Genomic DNA, 16,633 nt, shown 5'->3' on the forward strand with positions numbered 1-16,633 from the left:
TATATAAACTATATAAAAAGGAGCTGCTCATAATATAAAAAATAGTCCAGAAGATCCGACCTTATGGGGCAGCAGCAGCAAATTGACTGGGCACTTACGATGGTCAAGAAAGCCTCAGTTGATGTTCCGGTTAATTCCAAAGCTGTTCAGTGGGGCTGAGGTCAGGAGTGAGCTTTTCAGTCATGCTGGAACTGGAAAAGTCCTTCCCTAGACTGTTGCTAGTTATATCATTTATTTATTACACCTATTAGCAATTGTTGTGGCTAAAGCACATTAATTAAAGAGATAATTTAATAGATAGAAGCAATGTCCCAATACTTTTGTCTATAGTATTTTTTAACTTTACCACTATTTTTAGTCAGTATGCTTTTCAAAAGACGTCGACTTACACGCGTCCCAGTGATTCTCTAGACCCGTTATTATAAGGAGCGAATACCAGTGTAGCTATTTTAGCTTTCCTAATCACAATGCTCAGTCCCACCACCGAATCACTACACCAGTAATTATCACACAGCCGGCTATCTCAGGGCTTAAACATTCACAAGTGCCTGTCGGCTTGAGTGCACAAGGCATCAGGGCGTATGGACAACAGAAAAACACAAACACAAAAGCATTCAGTTCCCAGAGAGAGAATAAAAATATAAAACAATCAGGGTCTTTTGGTTCCGCTATTAAAATAGTAGAAACGGAAATTTCCTGAAGGTCGTTCTGCCTGGACTCGGTGTGTTTGTGTGTGTGAGTGTTGGTGTGTAAAAACTAGAAGCTTTTTATGTATGTGCCAAAGGGTCAAAGACCAGAACCTCACCCTTAAGGCTGGTATTGGGCTGTTGAAAACAGTTGTATGCAAATGTTCAGCCAGTTTACCACTGGATGTGCATGTGCAAATGTAAGTAAAGATTTTACTACAAAGATTTTACAAGCTGCATTCTGCAAGTGGTAGAACAGTGTGGATTTGTAATAGAAGAGTACAGGTGTTAGTCTGGCCTGCCTGCCTTGACTACCTTTTTTGGAACGTAATGCAGCTATTAGATTTAGAATAAGTGTACAGGGAAATAAGTGGACAAGGAAATTTCCTGAAGGTCGTTCTGAGGTCCTTCTGCTTGGACCCGGTGTGTTTATGTGTGTGTGTGTGTGAGTGTTGGTGTGTGTTAACTAGAGGAGTTAACCAAAGGGTCAAAGACCAGAACCTCACCCTTGAGGCTGGTATTTGGAACGTCTCGTTCCTGTATAGGGCCGTTAAACACAGTTATTTAGTCTTTGAGTTCGTCATGGGTGGACATGCCACGCCCACCTGCCAAAACAGGAAAGCATGCAACATGCGTTTATACCCAGTATGGGCAAGAGTGTTGGGACCCCCCTAATAATTCAAACACAACAATTTCTAACAGGTGTAATAAATCGATTATATAAAAGAAATTATATACCTATAACATATATTAATATACTGTATATCTGGGGTCTTACTGGGTTAAGTGTTTCCGGAGTGATATTTTAAGTGTGAGCTGACGTTGATGAAACGCTCTACTGCAGAAGTAAATACTAATGCGCCGGTGCTGTAGGAGCTATAGGAGTTTTCACCACATTCTTCAAGTAAACTCAGCTAGACGTAAATCTGCAGTGTTGGTATGTCCGTACCGAGCCCGGGTTTCTGTAATGAATTAGCACTTCGCCAGAACTAGCATAGTCCAAAGTCAGGCTTAATAATAAGGTCGTGCAGGTCAGCGAAATCTAGGCGAAGCCACCAAGTTTGCAAACAAAGAGAAACCTGAGAGGCTGCGACCATCACTGGGGTGTATAAACAAAAACAAGGAACAGGAACAGGTTCGTCAGTTGTACATTTACATACGGAGAAAATACACTTATTAGGTACGCTTTGGTCAAAAGTATGTGGACACCCCTTCTAACTGTCGAGTTCAGGTGTTTTAAGCAGACACGTTACTAACAGGTTAATAACATTAAATTGGGACTGTACAAAGAATACCGTGCAAGTAAAAGCGGAACACAGTAAGCTGTAAACAGCGCATAGAACACACTGTATCTTTAGCATTCTAAATATTCTATGTGCCCAGTCCACCGACCCCTTCTGATTCACTGCCTGTCATGCACGCTGGGGGCGCCCAGCCGACCGGTAGCATAGCTGAGATTCGAACTCTGGTGGTTCAGAATCCCGTCATTTACAAGCAAGTATCAAGCGAATAGTCCAACAGTTGAAGAACAACGTTCTTAACGGCAAAATTGATGCAATTTAGGAATTTCACCATCTACTGTTCATAATATTATTGAAAGATTTAGTAAATCCAGAGAATTCTCAGAGCATAAAGGGCAGCTTCAAAACAAACACCAGTGTTTGATTCTTCAGACAGCACGGCATTAAAAAAACGTACACGCTTCTAAAATACATCGGAAAACCATTGTGAGCAAACGCAGCTCACCACTGTATCTACAAATGTAAGTAACAGCAGTAAGTAAGTAAGTAAGTAAATTTTATTTATAAAGCACTCTTAAAACAACTTACGTTGACCAAAGTGCTGTACATCGAATAAGCATACATAACACAACATTATATTAAAAAAGTAAAAACCAAATAAAAATACAGAGTAAGAGACAAAATAAAACAAATACAAATAGACTAAACAATTAAAATTAACACAGCTCCTCACTGTTCAAATGCCAGCTTATAAAGGTATGTTTTTAGGAGTGATTTAAAAACAGCGGCCGAAGGTACTTGTCGAATATTAGGAGGTAGAGTGTTCCATAGCCTCGGAAAATAAACTGCAAATGCACGATCACCTTTTAGCTTCAAACGAGCCCTAGGAACAGTCAACAAATTCTGAGTGGCTGATCTTAAAGATCGCTGTGCGGTTGCGGGAGAAAGCATACCACTGAGATAAGCCGGGGCTTGACCATTAAGCGCTTTAAAAACAAATAAAAGCACTTTAAAATGAATCCTGTGCTGAACAGGCAGCCAATGTAGTGAGGCAAGGACGGGTGTAATATGGTTTCTTTTCTTGGTATTAGTCAGTAACCTTGCTGCTGCATTCTGGACTACCTGCAAGCGCCGCAACAGAGACTGACTAATCCCAATATACAGAGAATTACAGTAGTCAATTCTTGCAGAAATGAATGCATGAATAACTTTTTCCAGGTCAGAATAGCAGAGAAAAGGCTTAATCTTCGCAATATTTCTGAGCTGGAAGAAGCTATTCCTTACCACAGAGTTGATTTGTTTATCAAATCGGAGGTCAGAGTCAAAGATAACACCAAGATTTCTCACAGATGTTTTGACACATGTAGACAAGTGACCAAGGTTATTGGAGACACTATTGATGTGATGAGGACCCCCAAAAACGATAACCTCTGACTTGCTTTCATTCAGCTGAAGAAAATTGTCAGGTGTTGTGCAGGTGTTAGTCTGGCCTGCCTGCACAATACAGCATGAAAGAAAAATGATTTGCACATCATTGCTGTCTGCCTCTATTTACGTTTTATTCCCGTTATTTCGTCTGCAGACAAAAATGGATCCGAGAACCCAGACGAATCCCGACGATCCTGCATCATCAGCACAACCCGGAGCCCCAGCGCAGGACTCCGCCCTCCTCCCCGCCCCTGTGAGCGCAGAATCTGCCTCCGCCGCCTCACCAAAAGCTGCAGACAGGCCGAAAAGGCCCCTGAGGACCCCCCAGGTAGAGGAATCGTTCGACTTATCAAAGCCTGATGACCCGGAGCCTCCCGCTCCCAGCACCCTCGGCAAACCCAGATCATACGGACCGCCCGCAGTGGCCGGGCCGAGGAGCCACATGGCGGTCAGGACAGCTTCGCTTCCTCAGGCGCCGTCCTACAATTCACCGCCTGCAGATCCCAGCGCTTACCCACAGAGGGCGCTGTCTGTAGCCGGAACCGCCGACACTGAGCCGCAGGGTGCCGAGGATTTCAGGTAAAGTGTTTAAAACATGATGTTTATTTGTAAAATCCTAATAAATAAATAAATAAATAAATATTAAACAGCTTGTCGCTTGCTTTGCCGACAGGGTGCACATCATCACGTGGAACGTTGGCTCAGCCGTGCCCCCGGACGACATCACTTCCCTTCTGGGGCTGAACATAGGCGACGGAAATACAGACATGTATGTTATAGGGTAAGTAACTCCCCCCCTCCTGCTGTTTTGGGAAGTGTATGGGAAATGTACGCAGGCCTCCATGGAGTCTCGCTCAAAAGGCCGTCCCAAAAAAAGTGGACCCTGTCCTGACTATATAACGCTCATTTATGGTTCTGGAATGTCCATATACTTTTGACCATGTAGTGTACATATGATTTAAGACGTATATATAATCCATGTTGTTTGTTTCCCAGGTTACAGGAGGTGAACTCCATGATCAATAAACGGCTGAAGGACGTCCTTTTTACTGACCAGTGGAGCGAGGTCTGCATGGACACGCTCAGCCGCTTTGGATACGTCCTGGTCAGCACACACACGCACACACACACACACACACACACACACACACACACACACACACACACTGATCAGCCAAAACATTAGGACCACATAAAAAACATACACAGCTATTCGTACTTTGTAACAGTTGTCCATGCGATGGTCAGCGATCTATTAAATGTTGGACTGATGGTAGCACCTCGTACTCAATTCCTTGTTAGGAGCAAAACAGCAAGTGGTGTCACAGGGAGCAGTAGTGAGTACCCGTCTACAGCGGTCTGAGGAGGGACGAGCCACAAACCGCAGACAGGATGTTGGGCGACCGAGACATGGGTGTCCACATGTTTTTGGACATATAGTGTTAAATGTCTGGAAAAGAAACTTACAGTACTATGAACAGTATACAGTCTGAGCAATTGAACATTAAGGGCCTTGCTCAAGGGCCCAACAGCAGCAACCTGGCATTGGTGGGGCTTAAACCAGTGACCTTTTGATTACTAGTTCAGTATCTTAACCATTAGGCTACAACTGCCTACAAAAACTCTCTCTCGCCCCGCCCGCCCCATACTCTTACCTGTCTCACCTTTGTGATGTTTGCATATCACTTCCTCTATAAGAGTCTATATTTATCTCTGGCCGTGTGTGTATGTGTGTCATGCAAACGAGCTGCACCAAGCCTTCCAGCAAAATGCAAATTGAAAGCTTTGATGGAACTACTTTCACTCACGAGTGATCCTTCTCATTCTGGAACGTGATGCATGATAGCCAGAGGAAGTCCTTCCCACTTCATGGCTTGCACCACCCCCACACTGGTCGAGGGCTGCACACCAGCACCCGCTCTCTCGGTGGCGGTGAATTTTCACTAAATGCCATACAGCATCAGGAGTGACACGCTACATCCTAAGTGTTTCTCCACCACTCGTGCAGACACCTGGACCAGACAGCAGGAGGCGCTGTTGCAGTGGGAAGGAAAAGAACCCCACGTGACCGGCGCTCGATCAGATGCACACGTCAAACCAAAAAGTCAGTTTAATAGTATCAGTGCAGGTATCACATGTATGTTTAATATATTGTATTTTTATCTACAGGTGACGTCTCAGAGAATGCAGGGCGTGTTGCTCCTGGTATTTGCGAAGTACTACCACCTGCCTTTTATCAGAGGGGTACAGACCGAAAACACACGTACCGGGTTAGGTGGAATCTGGGTATGTCTACCATACAAACCTACCGTAATCCCATCCAGTACTGCATGTTGTTTATTAGTCATTATTATTACACCAGAACTACAGTAACGTATGTAATACTGAAGTCCTGTAGTACAGGGTTTAGCAAACCAGGCAACACAAACAAAATAGATTTAATTAATACAATTGGTGGTAATCTGGTCTCACTGTGGTTTACAAGATGTAACATAAAGCGTCCACAAGGGGTCGCTCATGTACAAGTTCATTTCCTGTTTATGTGCCTGTTAAAATTAGTTTATTTAATTATGTTTTTTCTCTGCGACCCTTTTTTTGGCTCGCAACCCACCCAAGGGATCAGACATCAAGCAAACATCAGTAAACAAATGTAAAAATTAGGGTCGATTCCAGGATAAACATTTAGTTCATTCAGTAAACAGCAAAAGCTGAAACGTGACCTTACAACAGTCTGTTAAATGTACAAGATAAGTGTTTCTTAATTTAGAAACTGATGGTAGTGATAAAGTACTGTTGAGGGAGCTGTTTTAATGGTTTTTATTGTTTGTGGCACTTTAGACGCGTTATTGTTCTATAGGATTTAATTTTTTGCAATTGGGTTCAAATATTTTGACCTTGGAGGTGCGGGGCTTCATCTGACAGGATGGTTGTACCAACATAATGATCTAGATCAGATCGTTTGTTCGCATGTTCGACGCAAACCTCTTATTTATCCGGGCTTGGGACCGGCATTAAGGGTGCACTGATGTGCCAAGGCTCTTACTATTACACCACATCAGCCCTCTGGTGGTACCATTCATGATGGGGATCATTGTTTGACTCACTCATGACAGGTCTTGGGTTCCATTCTCAGGTGGAGCGGTCCGGGTCCGGGGAGTTTGCATGTTCTGCCCATGTCTGTGTGGGTTTCGTCCCACAGTCCGAAGACGTGCAGTCAGGTTAAATGGAGCTACAAAAAATTGCCCTTAGATGTGTGAGTGTGTGTTCTGTGATTGACTGGCGCCCTGTCCTGGGTGTTTCAGAATAATGCTTCATTTGTTTTGGGCAAGACATTTTGGGCTTTGGCGTAGTGGTGGCATAGCGCTGTTTCCTCACAGCAAGAAGGGCCTGGGTTCTGCTCCTGTTTCCTCCCAGTAGTGTGTGAGTGTGCGTGATGGATCGGCGACCTGTCGGGGGTGTTTCCTGCATATCGCCTAGTGGATTCAGTCCCACCACAACAGACAGTGAATGAATGGTTCAGATGTGGCATCCAGAGTGAACGTTTCCCTCAGGACTCACATCGAGAACTTATGAAATATTCATCAGCTGTAATGAACTAAAATTTTACACTGGAACACGCTCGTATTGTGTCTTAAACACACACTTATATCCTCTTCGTTCAAAAACGTACTCATTATTATTAATATCACAAAACATGCATTACAGAACACACCCACTTTGGGTTCAGACATCATATTCATACTGTACACTATAGATTCCCACCTCTATAAATCTGTTATCATATTTAATCTTTCTTACGTGCACTCTTTTATTTACATTTTTTAGGGAAATAAAGGGGGCGTGAGTGCCCGTATGACCGTGTTCGGCCACGCCGTGTGTTTCCTGAACTGCCACCTGCCGGCGCACATGGAGAACACGGAGAAGCGCATGGAGGATTTCGAGAGCATTCTGCAGCAGCAACAGTTTGAAGGTCAGGCCGCCATGGGAGTCCTGGATCATGAGTGAGTCACACACACACACACACACACGATCTGGTTTTTTTTTTAATGCATTTCCTCACAATCCCCTTAGACACGTGTGCAGTAGTTGAGCACTTCATATGGTTCATATGGACATCCGTATCGCGCACGGAGAGTCCGATATACTGTATTATAAGGCCGTTATAAGGAATCCCCACGGCCCTCCCTCACTCGGGCGTGCCAATCATTGTCCGTATAGGGGCCCGGGCTACTACCTGAGCGCTCCTCTCTTCTTTCTCTAGTAGGCTGTTGAGTTTTAACCAGGCAGTAAATCGAGTAGCCAGTTACTGTCCTCTGGCTCAGACGTTTTCCTCCAGTTAGTACAGTTGGCAAAGCGCTAGTCTTTAATGCTCCACCACCGCTGTTAGAGCTCCGCTTTGTTCTGATCTCACCGTCATTGTTCCAATCACTTGTTTTATAGATTTTTTATTGTAAAAAAATTCAATGCACATCAATTAAAATGACTTTGTTATTCGCAGCGTCGTTTTCTGGTTCGGGGACTTGAACTTCCGCATTGAAGACTTGGAGATGCAGGTGGTGAAGGCAGCCATCGATAATAACAAACTGTCCGTGCTGTGGGAAAAAGACCAGGTACAGAAATAAGCTACATCTACAATACAGATGAAATGTTCAGATATACAATTACTGACCGTTGTCTCTGTCTGTCTGTTGCCAGCCCCCCCCTGTTGTCAGCCCCCCCCCCCCACTTCATTTACCAATCAAAAGCAACCCCCACTAACTAGATATTAGACGAACAAGGCGATAACACTGTAGTGTGTTTTGTTCTGGTATTTGTGTACCAGGTGCGGCATAAGAGGAACGGTTGGCTGCGTCTGAGGGTGGGGGGGTCGGTAGTGTTTGGATTGCGCCATCTAGTGGATGAAATGAATGCGGTTTTAGGGCCATTTTTTAAATACTCAAGGGGCTGCATTAAACAGTGGTTTGCCCACCACTGGTGTAGGTGGAGCTTGTAGCTTGTAGCGTCATGCGGTGATCTGATTCTTTTGATGTGGAAAAATTACAGATTTGTCCGTGTCCAGATATTTCTTCATTCCTGTGTGTCTCCGTAGCTGAACATGGCTAAAGACAGCGAGACTGTTCTGGAAGGCTTCCAGGAAGGACCTCTCAAGTTCCCGCCTACCTACAAGTTTGACGTGGGGACGAACACCTACGACACCAGGTACACCAGCAACGGGTGTGGTCGAAACACTCTCCAACACCCTGGATCATTTTCACTTCAATATTATACGTGATGTGAAAACTTGGTCATTCTGTCCGTCCAAAATCGAAACCACAGCACAATAAAGTGCCCGTCAGGGTGTCCGAATACTTTCCGATTTTAACCCACATGCTTTTGTTCCTCTCAGCGGTAAAAAGCGCAAGCCGGCGTGGACCGACCGCGTCCTCTGGCGCCTGAGGCCGATGGCACCGGCGGGCCACGCGTCCAAGCGGAGCTCGCTGTCCGGCCTGACCAGCGGCACGAGGGTCACTCAGCACTTCTACCGCAGTCACATGGAGTACAGCGTCAGCGACCACAAGCCCGTCTCCTCCATCTTTACCCTGCAGGTGATTTAATGTGTTTTACCTTAATTTAGTCATAGCCAATTACCAATCTACTGCTGCAGACCTCCACCCCCTCCTACATGCAGGCGGATTCATATGGAGATCCGTGTAGTGCACGGAGAGCCACGCACTGATCTCCATTATTCCCCATCTCTGTATAGGTGCAGTTATGAGGAATTCCTTTGGTACTCCGACTCTCAAATGAGCCAATCAGAAATCGAGATGCCAGCACTGACAGGCTAACGTGCTTTTCCTTACCGCTGCACCACCCGACCGCCGTTGCTGTAATTTTTAACATGATATTTATATATTTTGCAGTTCCCATACAGAGTGGACGTTCCTCTGGTGACGCTCATCGTAGAAGACGAATGGACAGAGTTGGCCGACGCGGTCGTGAAATTCAAACACGCGCCCAACTATCCCAGAAGTTCCTGGGACTGGATCGGACTTTACAGGGTAGGTTCGCCACAAAGGGACTGACATTTTTCGCCCACAGATCGTCCACCGCGGACCTCGCAGACGTCAATAGAAGTGAACGTCCAGTACTGGCATCGATCTCTAGGTTTTTAGACAGACCCAAAGTATCCACACAGTCAGTAACCAAACCTGGATCACCGAAGCTGCGCAGCCCAGACACTGAACTGAAGTTTTTTATGTTGTATGTCGTTACAGGTGGGATTTAAACATCATAAAGATTACGTGGGCTACACCTGGGCTAAACAGGAAGAGTCGGACTACCTGAGACAGGAGCACCATGTAAGACACGTACACATCAGCACAGGGTCAAAAGTATGTGGACACTCCTGAATTATTTAGCTACACGCACTGCTTACAGGTGTATCCACTCACCGAGCACTTTATTAGGTGTTTGTAATCATTGTGTGAGCTACACCTACAATACAGATCCAATTTTTTGAGTATACAATTACTGACTGTTACCAATCTGTTACTAATCTGTTGCTCTGTACAATTTGTCACCCCCCCCCCCCCCCCACCCCATTTATCAACCAAAAGCAACCCCCACTGACCAGATATGAGACTTAACACCTCAAAAACACGGTAGTGTGTGTTCTTTTGGTTTGAGTGTAGCAGGTGCAGCAGTGTTGTTGGGATTTTTAAATGAATTACTGTTTAAATGTACTTTCTCCAGCCTTTTATCCAAATGTTATTTTGCCATGCGCCCTAACAGGAACAGTTGGCTGTGTCTGAGGGTGGGGGGTCGACAGGGTTTCTTTGCCGGTGTTTGGTCCAAGGGTCTGCACCAGCAACGGATGATTCATCCTGAAACGCTCCTTGGCTATGCTTCCTAACAGGAAGGCTGTGTCTGAGGGTGGGAGGGTCGACAGGGTTTCTTTGCCGGTGTCTCTGTAAAGCGTATGCACCAGCAATGGATGATTTGGCTATGCGTCCTAACAGGAACAGTTGGCTGTGTCGGAGGGTGCGGGGTCGACAGCGTTTCCTTGCCGGTGTCTGGTCCAAGCATCTGCACCAATGATGGACGATTTGTGGAGTGCGTAGTGTGTGTAGATGTGGCTGGTGACTGTCCACGTGCTGCAGGAGCGTGATAGTCTCAGCTCTCCTCAGTCAACAGGGGGCGTTGCAGACCACAAGAAAAACACATATTCCCACAGACACAGTTCCAAAGCCTTTCAAGACTATTGGAGTCCATATAAATGTGCACGCTTTTGGAATGGGATGTGTGATGAGCTCATGGTCAGGTGTCCACATACTTTTGACCCTACAGTGTATATAATAGTGCATGCTTGTATTTTTTAAAAGTGCATCAGTAACTATTTCGGATTTAAAATGCTGCCCCCTTCAGGTTGTTTTTGTGGAGGAGGAGTTACCGAAGGAGTCCGGAGATTTTATCCTGGGTTATTACAGCAACAACATGAACTCTGTTGTGGGGGTAACGGAGCCGTTCCAGGTAAAACGTATTTTATTTATGCATGTTTTCCCCACTTCTCCCAATTTAGCGTAGCCAAATTCGTCCTCTGACACGTGCGTGGTCCACCGATCCCTCTTATTCGCCCGTACTTTGGTGGATTTACGTGTGAGGTCAGTCCTGCGTACGTAGAGTCACGCTCTGACCTCTGCGTTCCTCCACTTCTGTACACGTGTCCGGGCTACTAACCAGGGTCCACGGCCACTTTTTTTAGTCCGGTCTTTCCCCACACAGCAGACTTTAGTTTCATAAAGTTATCGATAACAAAGCCCGCCCATTCAGAGTGAAGATCTGATTGGTCGTCTTTTCTATGAATTAATTAATTGTGTTTTTTAATACATTTTCTCTAGATCCAGCTCCCGTCGTCCAGCGCGGCGGGTCTGAGTCAGTCCGACAGTTCCGACTTCACGTCCGAGGACGAGGTCAAACCGGGCATCAGCAGCGCCAGCAGCAGCCGGAGCGCCACGCCCACGGAGAGCCGGGACGCGAAGTCCAGCAAACGTCGCTCCAGAGACGCCCCGTCACACTCGGGCTTCAGCTCCAAAGCCGGGAGCCCGATCAAGAAGGCCGACGCCTCGGACGATCGGGACGGAGCTTCGGACTCGGGGAGGACGGGCGGAGAGTCGTAGGATTCTTACTAAGGGTTTTGTCATGTCTGTTTCCTGTTTCATAAGGTTCTGTATTACACCATATGGCCAAAAGTATGTGGACACTTGACCGTGTGCATAACGTTTAATGGACAGACCGTAATATTGAGCAACCACCAGTCCATTAAAGGTCAGTTGACGTTCTAATCCCAAAGGTGTTCAGTTGCGTTTGCTTTATGGACTTTGCATTGTGTTGCTTTAGCGATTAGGTAAACGGAAGGTTGCTTGTTCAAACCCCACCAATGCCAAGTTGCCACTACTGGGTCCTTGATCAAGGCCCTTAACCTTCAATTGCAATCCGAAAAGTCAGAAATGGGACTCAAACTCGGGGTAGTCACAAGGTTTAAGGGTTGTAAATTAATAACTGGAAGGGGTGTCCACATACTTTTGGCCGTATTGTTTACGTTTGCTGGACAAAGGTATGTCTTTAGTATCTCTTACAGACACATTATTTAAAATATTTATTAATATATTATTATTATTATTATTATTATTATATATTAAATATATTATTTATTTATTTTTAAATTACAGTTGTACAGTCGAGTGCAATAGTGTTTGCCAGACGTTCATTTGAAGATTTGAATAAGCCGATGTTTAAATTATCAGCGACCTCTAATCGACAGATCTGGCAACCTTACAACCGATTTGTCGAGGGCGGGGCTAATTGAGCGGTGCGCACTGAGCGGTGCGCCCCCTAGCAGACAATATTGCCCACTAATAGTCTGTTAGTGGGAAAAGGACAGGACTAAACAGTGGGCGGGGCCTCCGACGCTGTGTAAGGACTCTGATTAGTACCGAAGTGGAGGAACGTGGAGATCGGTGTGTGACTCTCCATGTGCAAGACTGACCGTATATCAGGTGTAAATCTATGGAGGTACGGGCGGATAAGAAGGCGCACACGTCTGAGGGAGAGCGTGTCCGCGAATTTACCCTCCACGGATGCGATTAGGGTCTCCAATTTACGCAAACGATTGCACTCGACTGTATAATAATAAAAATTATAATAACATTCTCAATCAAATCCAGACAAATCCAGAATCTCTGAGACACTGCCAAGCTTCGCTTTGCCAATCAAACCGGCTGCGCTGACCACCGCACAATTGAGAATAGGGCTTTTGGTGGCGGCGTGTATCAGCCAGGTCTCACAAATCCTGTTTTCTAGCTCAAACTGTGTCCGGAATTCTCGGGGTCTTTTTTTAAAACGTTATTCCGGCTTCTTTAAAGCTTTATTTCATTGTGTGTAATTGTGTGTCATATTTTAGATATACACTGATCAGCCATAACATTAAAACCACCTCCTTGTTTCTACACTCATTTTATCAGCTCCACTTACCATATAGGAGCATTTTGTAGTTCTACAATTACTGACTGTAGTCCATCAGTTTCTCTGCATGCTTTGTTAGCCCCCTTTCATGCTGTTCTTCAATGGTCAGGACCCCCACAGGACCACCACAGAGCAGGCATTATTTAGACACTGACATGGTGGTGTGTTAGTGTGTGTTGTGCTGGTATGAGTGGATCAGACACAGCAGTGCTGCTGGAGTTTTTAAATACCGTGTCCACTCACTGTCCACTCTATTAGACACTCCTACCTAGTCGGTCCACCTTGAAGATGTAAAGTCAGAGACGATCGCTCATCTATTGCTGCTGTTTGAGTCGGTCATCTTCTAGACCTTCATCAGTGGTCACAGGACGCTGCCCACGGGGCGCTGTTGGCTGGATGTTTTAGGTTGGTGGACGATTCTCAGTCCAGCAGTGACAGTGAGGTCATACCAGCACAACACACACTAACACACCACCACCATGTCAGTGTCACTGCAGTGCTGAAAATGATCCACCACCTAAATAATACCTGCTCTGTGGGGGTCCTGACCATTAAAGAACAGCATGAAAGGGGGCTAACAAAGCATGCACAGAAACAGATGGACTACAGTCAGTAATTGTACAACTACAAAGTGCTTCTATAAGGTAAGTGGAGCTGATAAAATGGACAGTGAGTGTAGAAACAAGGAGGTGGTTTTAATGTTATGGCTGATCAGTGTATATTCATGTATACAGTCTTTTTTATACTTAGTTTTTTTACTTTCCACACAGATCACGCGTCACTATGACGAGTCTTGACGTGAACGTTTGTCGTAGACCTGCTGTGCCGTTTCCTCGTATTAGGACAGTGTTAGCCGCTGTGAGTCGTGTTCTTCCGTCGTCTTAGTAAGATAACAGACATCTAGCGATGTAGCGCAGTCGAGTCGACGTCTAATGTGTTTGATTGCAACGATCGATAATCGATGTGTCCGTGTGGATTTCCTACAGGTGCTCCGGTTACCTCCCACATTCCAAATACATGCAGTCAGGTTAAGTGGAGATGCTAAAATTGCCTTTGTGTGTGCCCTGTGATAAACTGGCGCCCTGTCCAGGGTGTTTTTTGTGTCCCCTGCACCCATTGAGAGCTGGGATAGGCTCCAGCACCCCCTCACGACCCTGATTAGTATAAACGGCTTATAAAGCGAGTGAGTGAGAGTGAACCAATAAGGTCACCAATAACCGATCACCTGATTTACCTCAAGAGCTGCTTATCGAGCCCTCAGTGTGCTGGATCAGGGGTGTTGGAGACGGGGAAAGCTTCAAATTCTGCAAAAACTGGACGTAAGCCGCTCAGGTGGTGCAGCGGTAAAAAGAGACGCGCTGCAACCAGGGCTGGATTCTGAGAGCGTGGTATCGAGTCCAGCCTTGCTTTGCCGGTTCGAAGCTGAGTGGCTATATGAGCAACGATTGGCCGGTTGCTCATATGGGGGGTGGGACAAAGAACCGGATGTGGGTCTCTCTCTGTCAGAATGCGATTGCGTTCTCTGCCGGCTGATTGGAGGCGCTTACACAGAGATGGGAGAGGGTGCCCTTAGGGTGTGTCTCTCCGCATGCAATGCTGGGTGGCGCCAAAACTCGTCAATGTGTGGGTGGCAAAGATGCATCTGGCTGCTGCTCGTGTTTCGGAGGGGATATGGGTTAGCTTCAATCACCTCTGTCAGGGCAGGGTTCGGCATAGACAGAGAGGAAGCACGATGCTAATTGAACAATTGGATGCGCTAAAAAGGGGAGAAAAAAGGGGTAAAAAAAAACAAAAAAAAACACAAAAAAAACTGGACTTAAAAAACTTTTGTAGGATTTGAAACAGCACTGCTGGAATGTTTACCTGACTGGATAGTGGAGTAAATACACACAGGAACGCCCTCGCTTCTTTACCCCAGCCAGCGGTGGATTCTCACATAAAAACATACTGTAAAAAGGGAACACGCTATGACACACACGCTGTGTGTACCTGCGCTATTCGTAGTGGCGCCTGACAGCAGGAGCTGCGTCCGTGACCACCTTAGCTTCACTGAAAAAAGGGGAACAATATTCCATGTCCGTTTTTTAATCGGCGACTGACTGTGGTCGGAGTCCTAGTATTGTCGTATTTCGTGTCGTCCGGATCCCCCCTCGTCTTCTCTCCACCTGCTAGTCGTGCCGGTTAGCGGCTTTACAGTGACATCCCCAGTAGCTCGATGTCAAAAGTAGTAGCTGGTGAATATCTGACAGTTTTGGACGTGTTTGCGTGGAGTATTTAGGTTCTTTACGTGCTAGGCTGTCTAAGCGTCTGTGATAACTGTAATGCTGGGTGTGTCTGTGTATGGACGGGTGTGGGCATGTCCTCGTGTGTGTAACTGTTGTCAGACCGTGCAGTAAACGACCTCTGGAATTTTGCATAAGCACAGGAACGTCATCCTGAACAGTATCACGTATCATTTGTCATTTTAATCATATATACTATATATATAGTGGAACCTCGATTTAACAGACTTAAAGGGGGGCACTGGTCCGTAAAATGTATGAATGTCTGAAACAGTGAGGTCCACAAAAGCACTAGAACTTGCGAAAATGAAGCATCAAACACAGAGAAAAAGGCGAGAACAAAGCAAGCCTCCCGGAAAAATAATCAAGCCTATTGCTCATGTAAACAGAGAGACGTGCGCCTGCTAGTGGACGATTACTGAACTACTGATCTTGTTACGCTTCTCACAGGAATTTTAAACAACCGGACCAGACGTTCGGTTTATCTGTTAAATCCGATAAATAGAGGTCCGTTAAATACAGGTTCCTTGGTAATATATATATGTATATGGGGAATAATCGAGATGCGTGACTCTCCGTATGGCTAGCGGACGATTACTGAACTACTGGTGCGCTTGGTGACGTTCAGTTTTCCAGATTTTGTCCTTTAAATCCGAAATCCGTTAAATAGAGTTTCCTCTCTCTCTCTCTCGCTCTCTCTCTCTCTCTATATATATATATATGGTATAGTTTTTAAATGACTGCTGTACTTATGTCCTCTGCTGGCCAGTCAAAGAATGGCACCTGCACAGGGACGGGGGATAATGGAGAACAGTGCGTGACTGTCCGTGCGCGATACTGATCTCCGTATGGCTAGCGGACGATTACTGAACTACTGGTCTGAAACTCTTCTCACAGGAATATTAAACAGTCGGAGCAGACGTTCAGTTTGTCTGTTAATTCTGATAATTAGAGGTCCGTTTTTATACATACGTTTTTATATATATATATATACTGTATATATATTATAGTTATTGAATGACTGCTGTAGTTACGCCCTCTGCTGGCCAATCAAAGAATGGCACCTGCACAGGGACGGGGTATAACGAACATCGGTGTGTGACTCTCCATGCATGATATGAATCTCCGTAAGGCTAGCAAGCTTTGTTTTAAATAGTTGGACCGGACGTTCACTTTTCCAAATTTTGTCTGTTAAATCCGATAAATAGAGGTCTGTTAATTTGGGGTTCCCCTGTATATATATTTATACATATACATACCTCAAATCAAATATATAGAGGTCCGTTAAATCGAGGTTCCTCTGTGTGTGTATATATATATTTATTAAATGACTACTGTAGTTATGACCTCAAATCCGATAGAGGTCCGTTAAATTAAATCGAGGTTTCTCTGTATATATATATATATATATATATATATATATATATATACAGTATATATATAGTTATGGAATGACTGCTGTAGTTACGCCCTCTGCTGGCTGATCGATGAATGG

The 16,633-nt window shown here is 45.2% G+C and overlaps 1 protein-coding gene across 1 annotated transcript; it reads left to right on the forward strand.

Annotated features, from left to right (window-relative positions):
* The first annotated feature begins 3,515 nt into the window (after window positions 1-3,515).
* Window positions 3,516-11,511, forward strand: inpp5jb (inositol polyphosphate-5-phosphatase Jb). The gene is made up of 12 exons (XM_063018334.1): window positions 3,516-3,934; window positions 4,029-4,136; window positions 4,352-4,460; window positions 5,525-5,641; window positions 7,181-7,356; window positions 7,854-7,965; window positions 8,445-8,554; window positions 8,742-8,940; window positions 9,256-9,393; window positions 9,610-9,693; window positions 10,760-10,864; window positions 11,233-11,511. Exons 1-12 carry the CDS (start codon window positions 3,516-3,518, stop codon window positions 11,509-11,511), a joined length of 1,956 nt encoding a protein of 651 aa, XP_062874404.1.
* The last annotated feature ends 5,122 nt before the right edge of the window (window positions 11,512-16,633 follow it).

This window comes from Trichomycterus rosablanca, chromosome 21, assembly GCF_030014385.1.
Source record: "Trichomycterus rosablanca isolate fTriRos1 chromosome 21, fTriRos1.hap1, whole genome shotgun sequence".
Lineage (NCBI taxonomy): Eukaryota > Metazoa > Chordata > Actinopteri > Siluriformes > Trichomycteridae > Trichomycterus > Trichomycterus rosablanca.

Coding starts and splice junctions, on each gene's coding strand:
- inpp5jb (XM_063018334.1), top strand. CDS start 3,516: ATGGATCCGAGAACCCAGACGAATCCCGACGATCCTGCATCATCAGCA. Junction 9,694..10,759: donor ACCTGAGACAGGAGCACCAT/GTAAGACACGTA, acceptor TGCCCCCTTCAG/GTTGTTTTTGTGGAGGAGGA. Junction 10,865..11,232: donor GGGTAACGGAGCCGTTCCAG/GTAAAACGTATT, acceptor CATTTTCTCTAG/ATCCAGCTCCCGTCGTCCAG.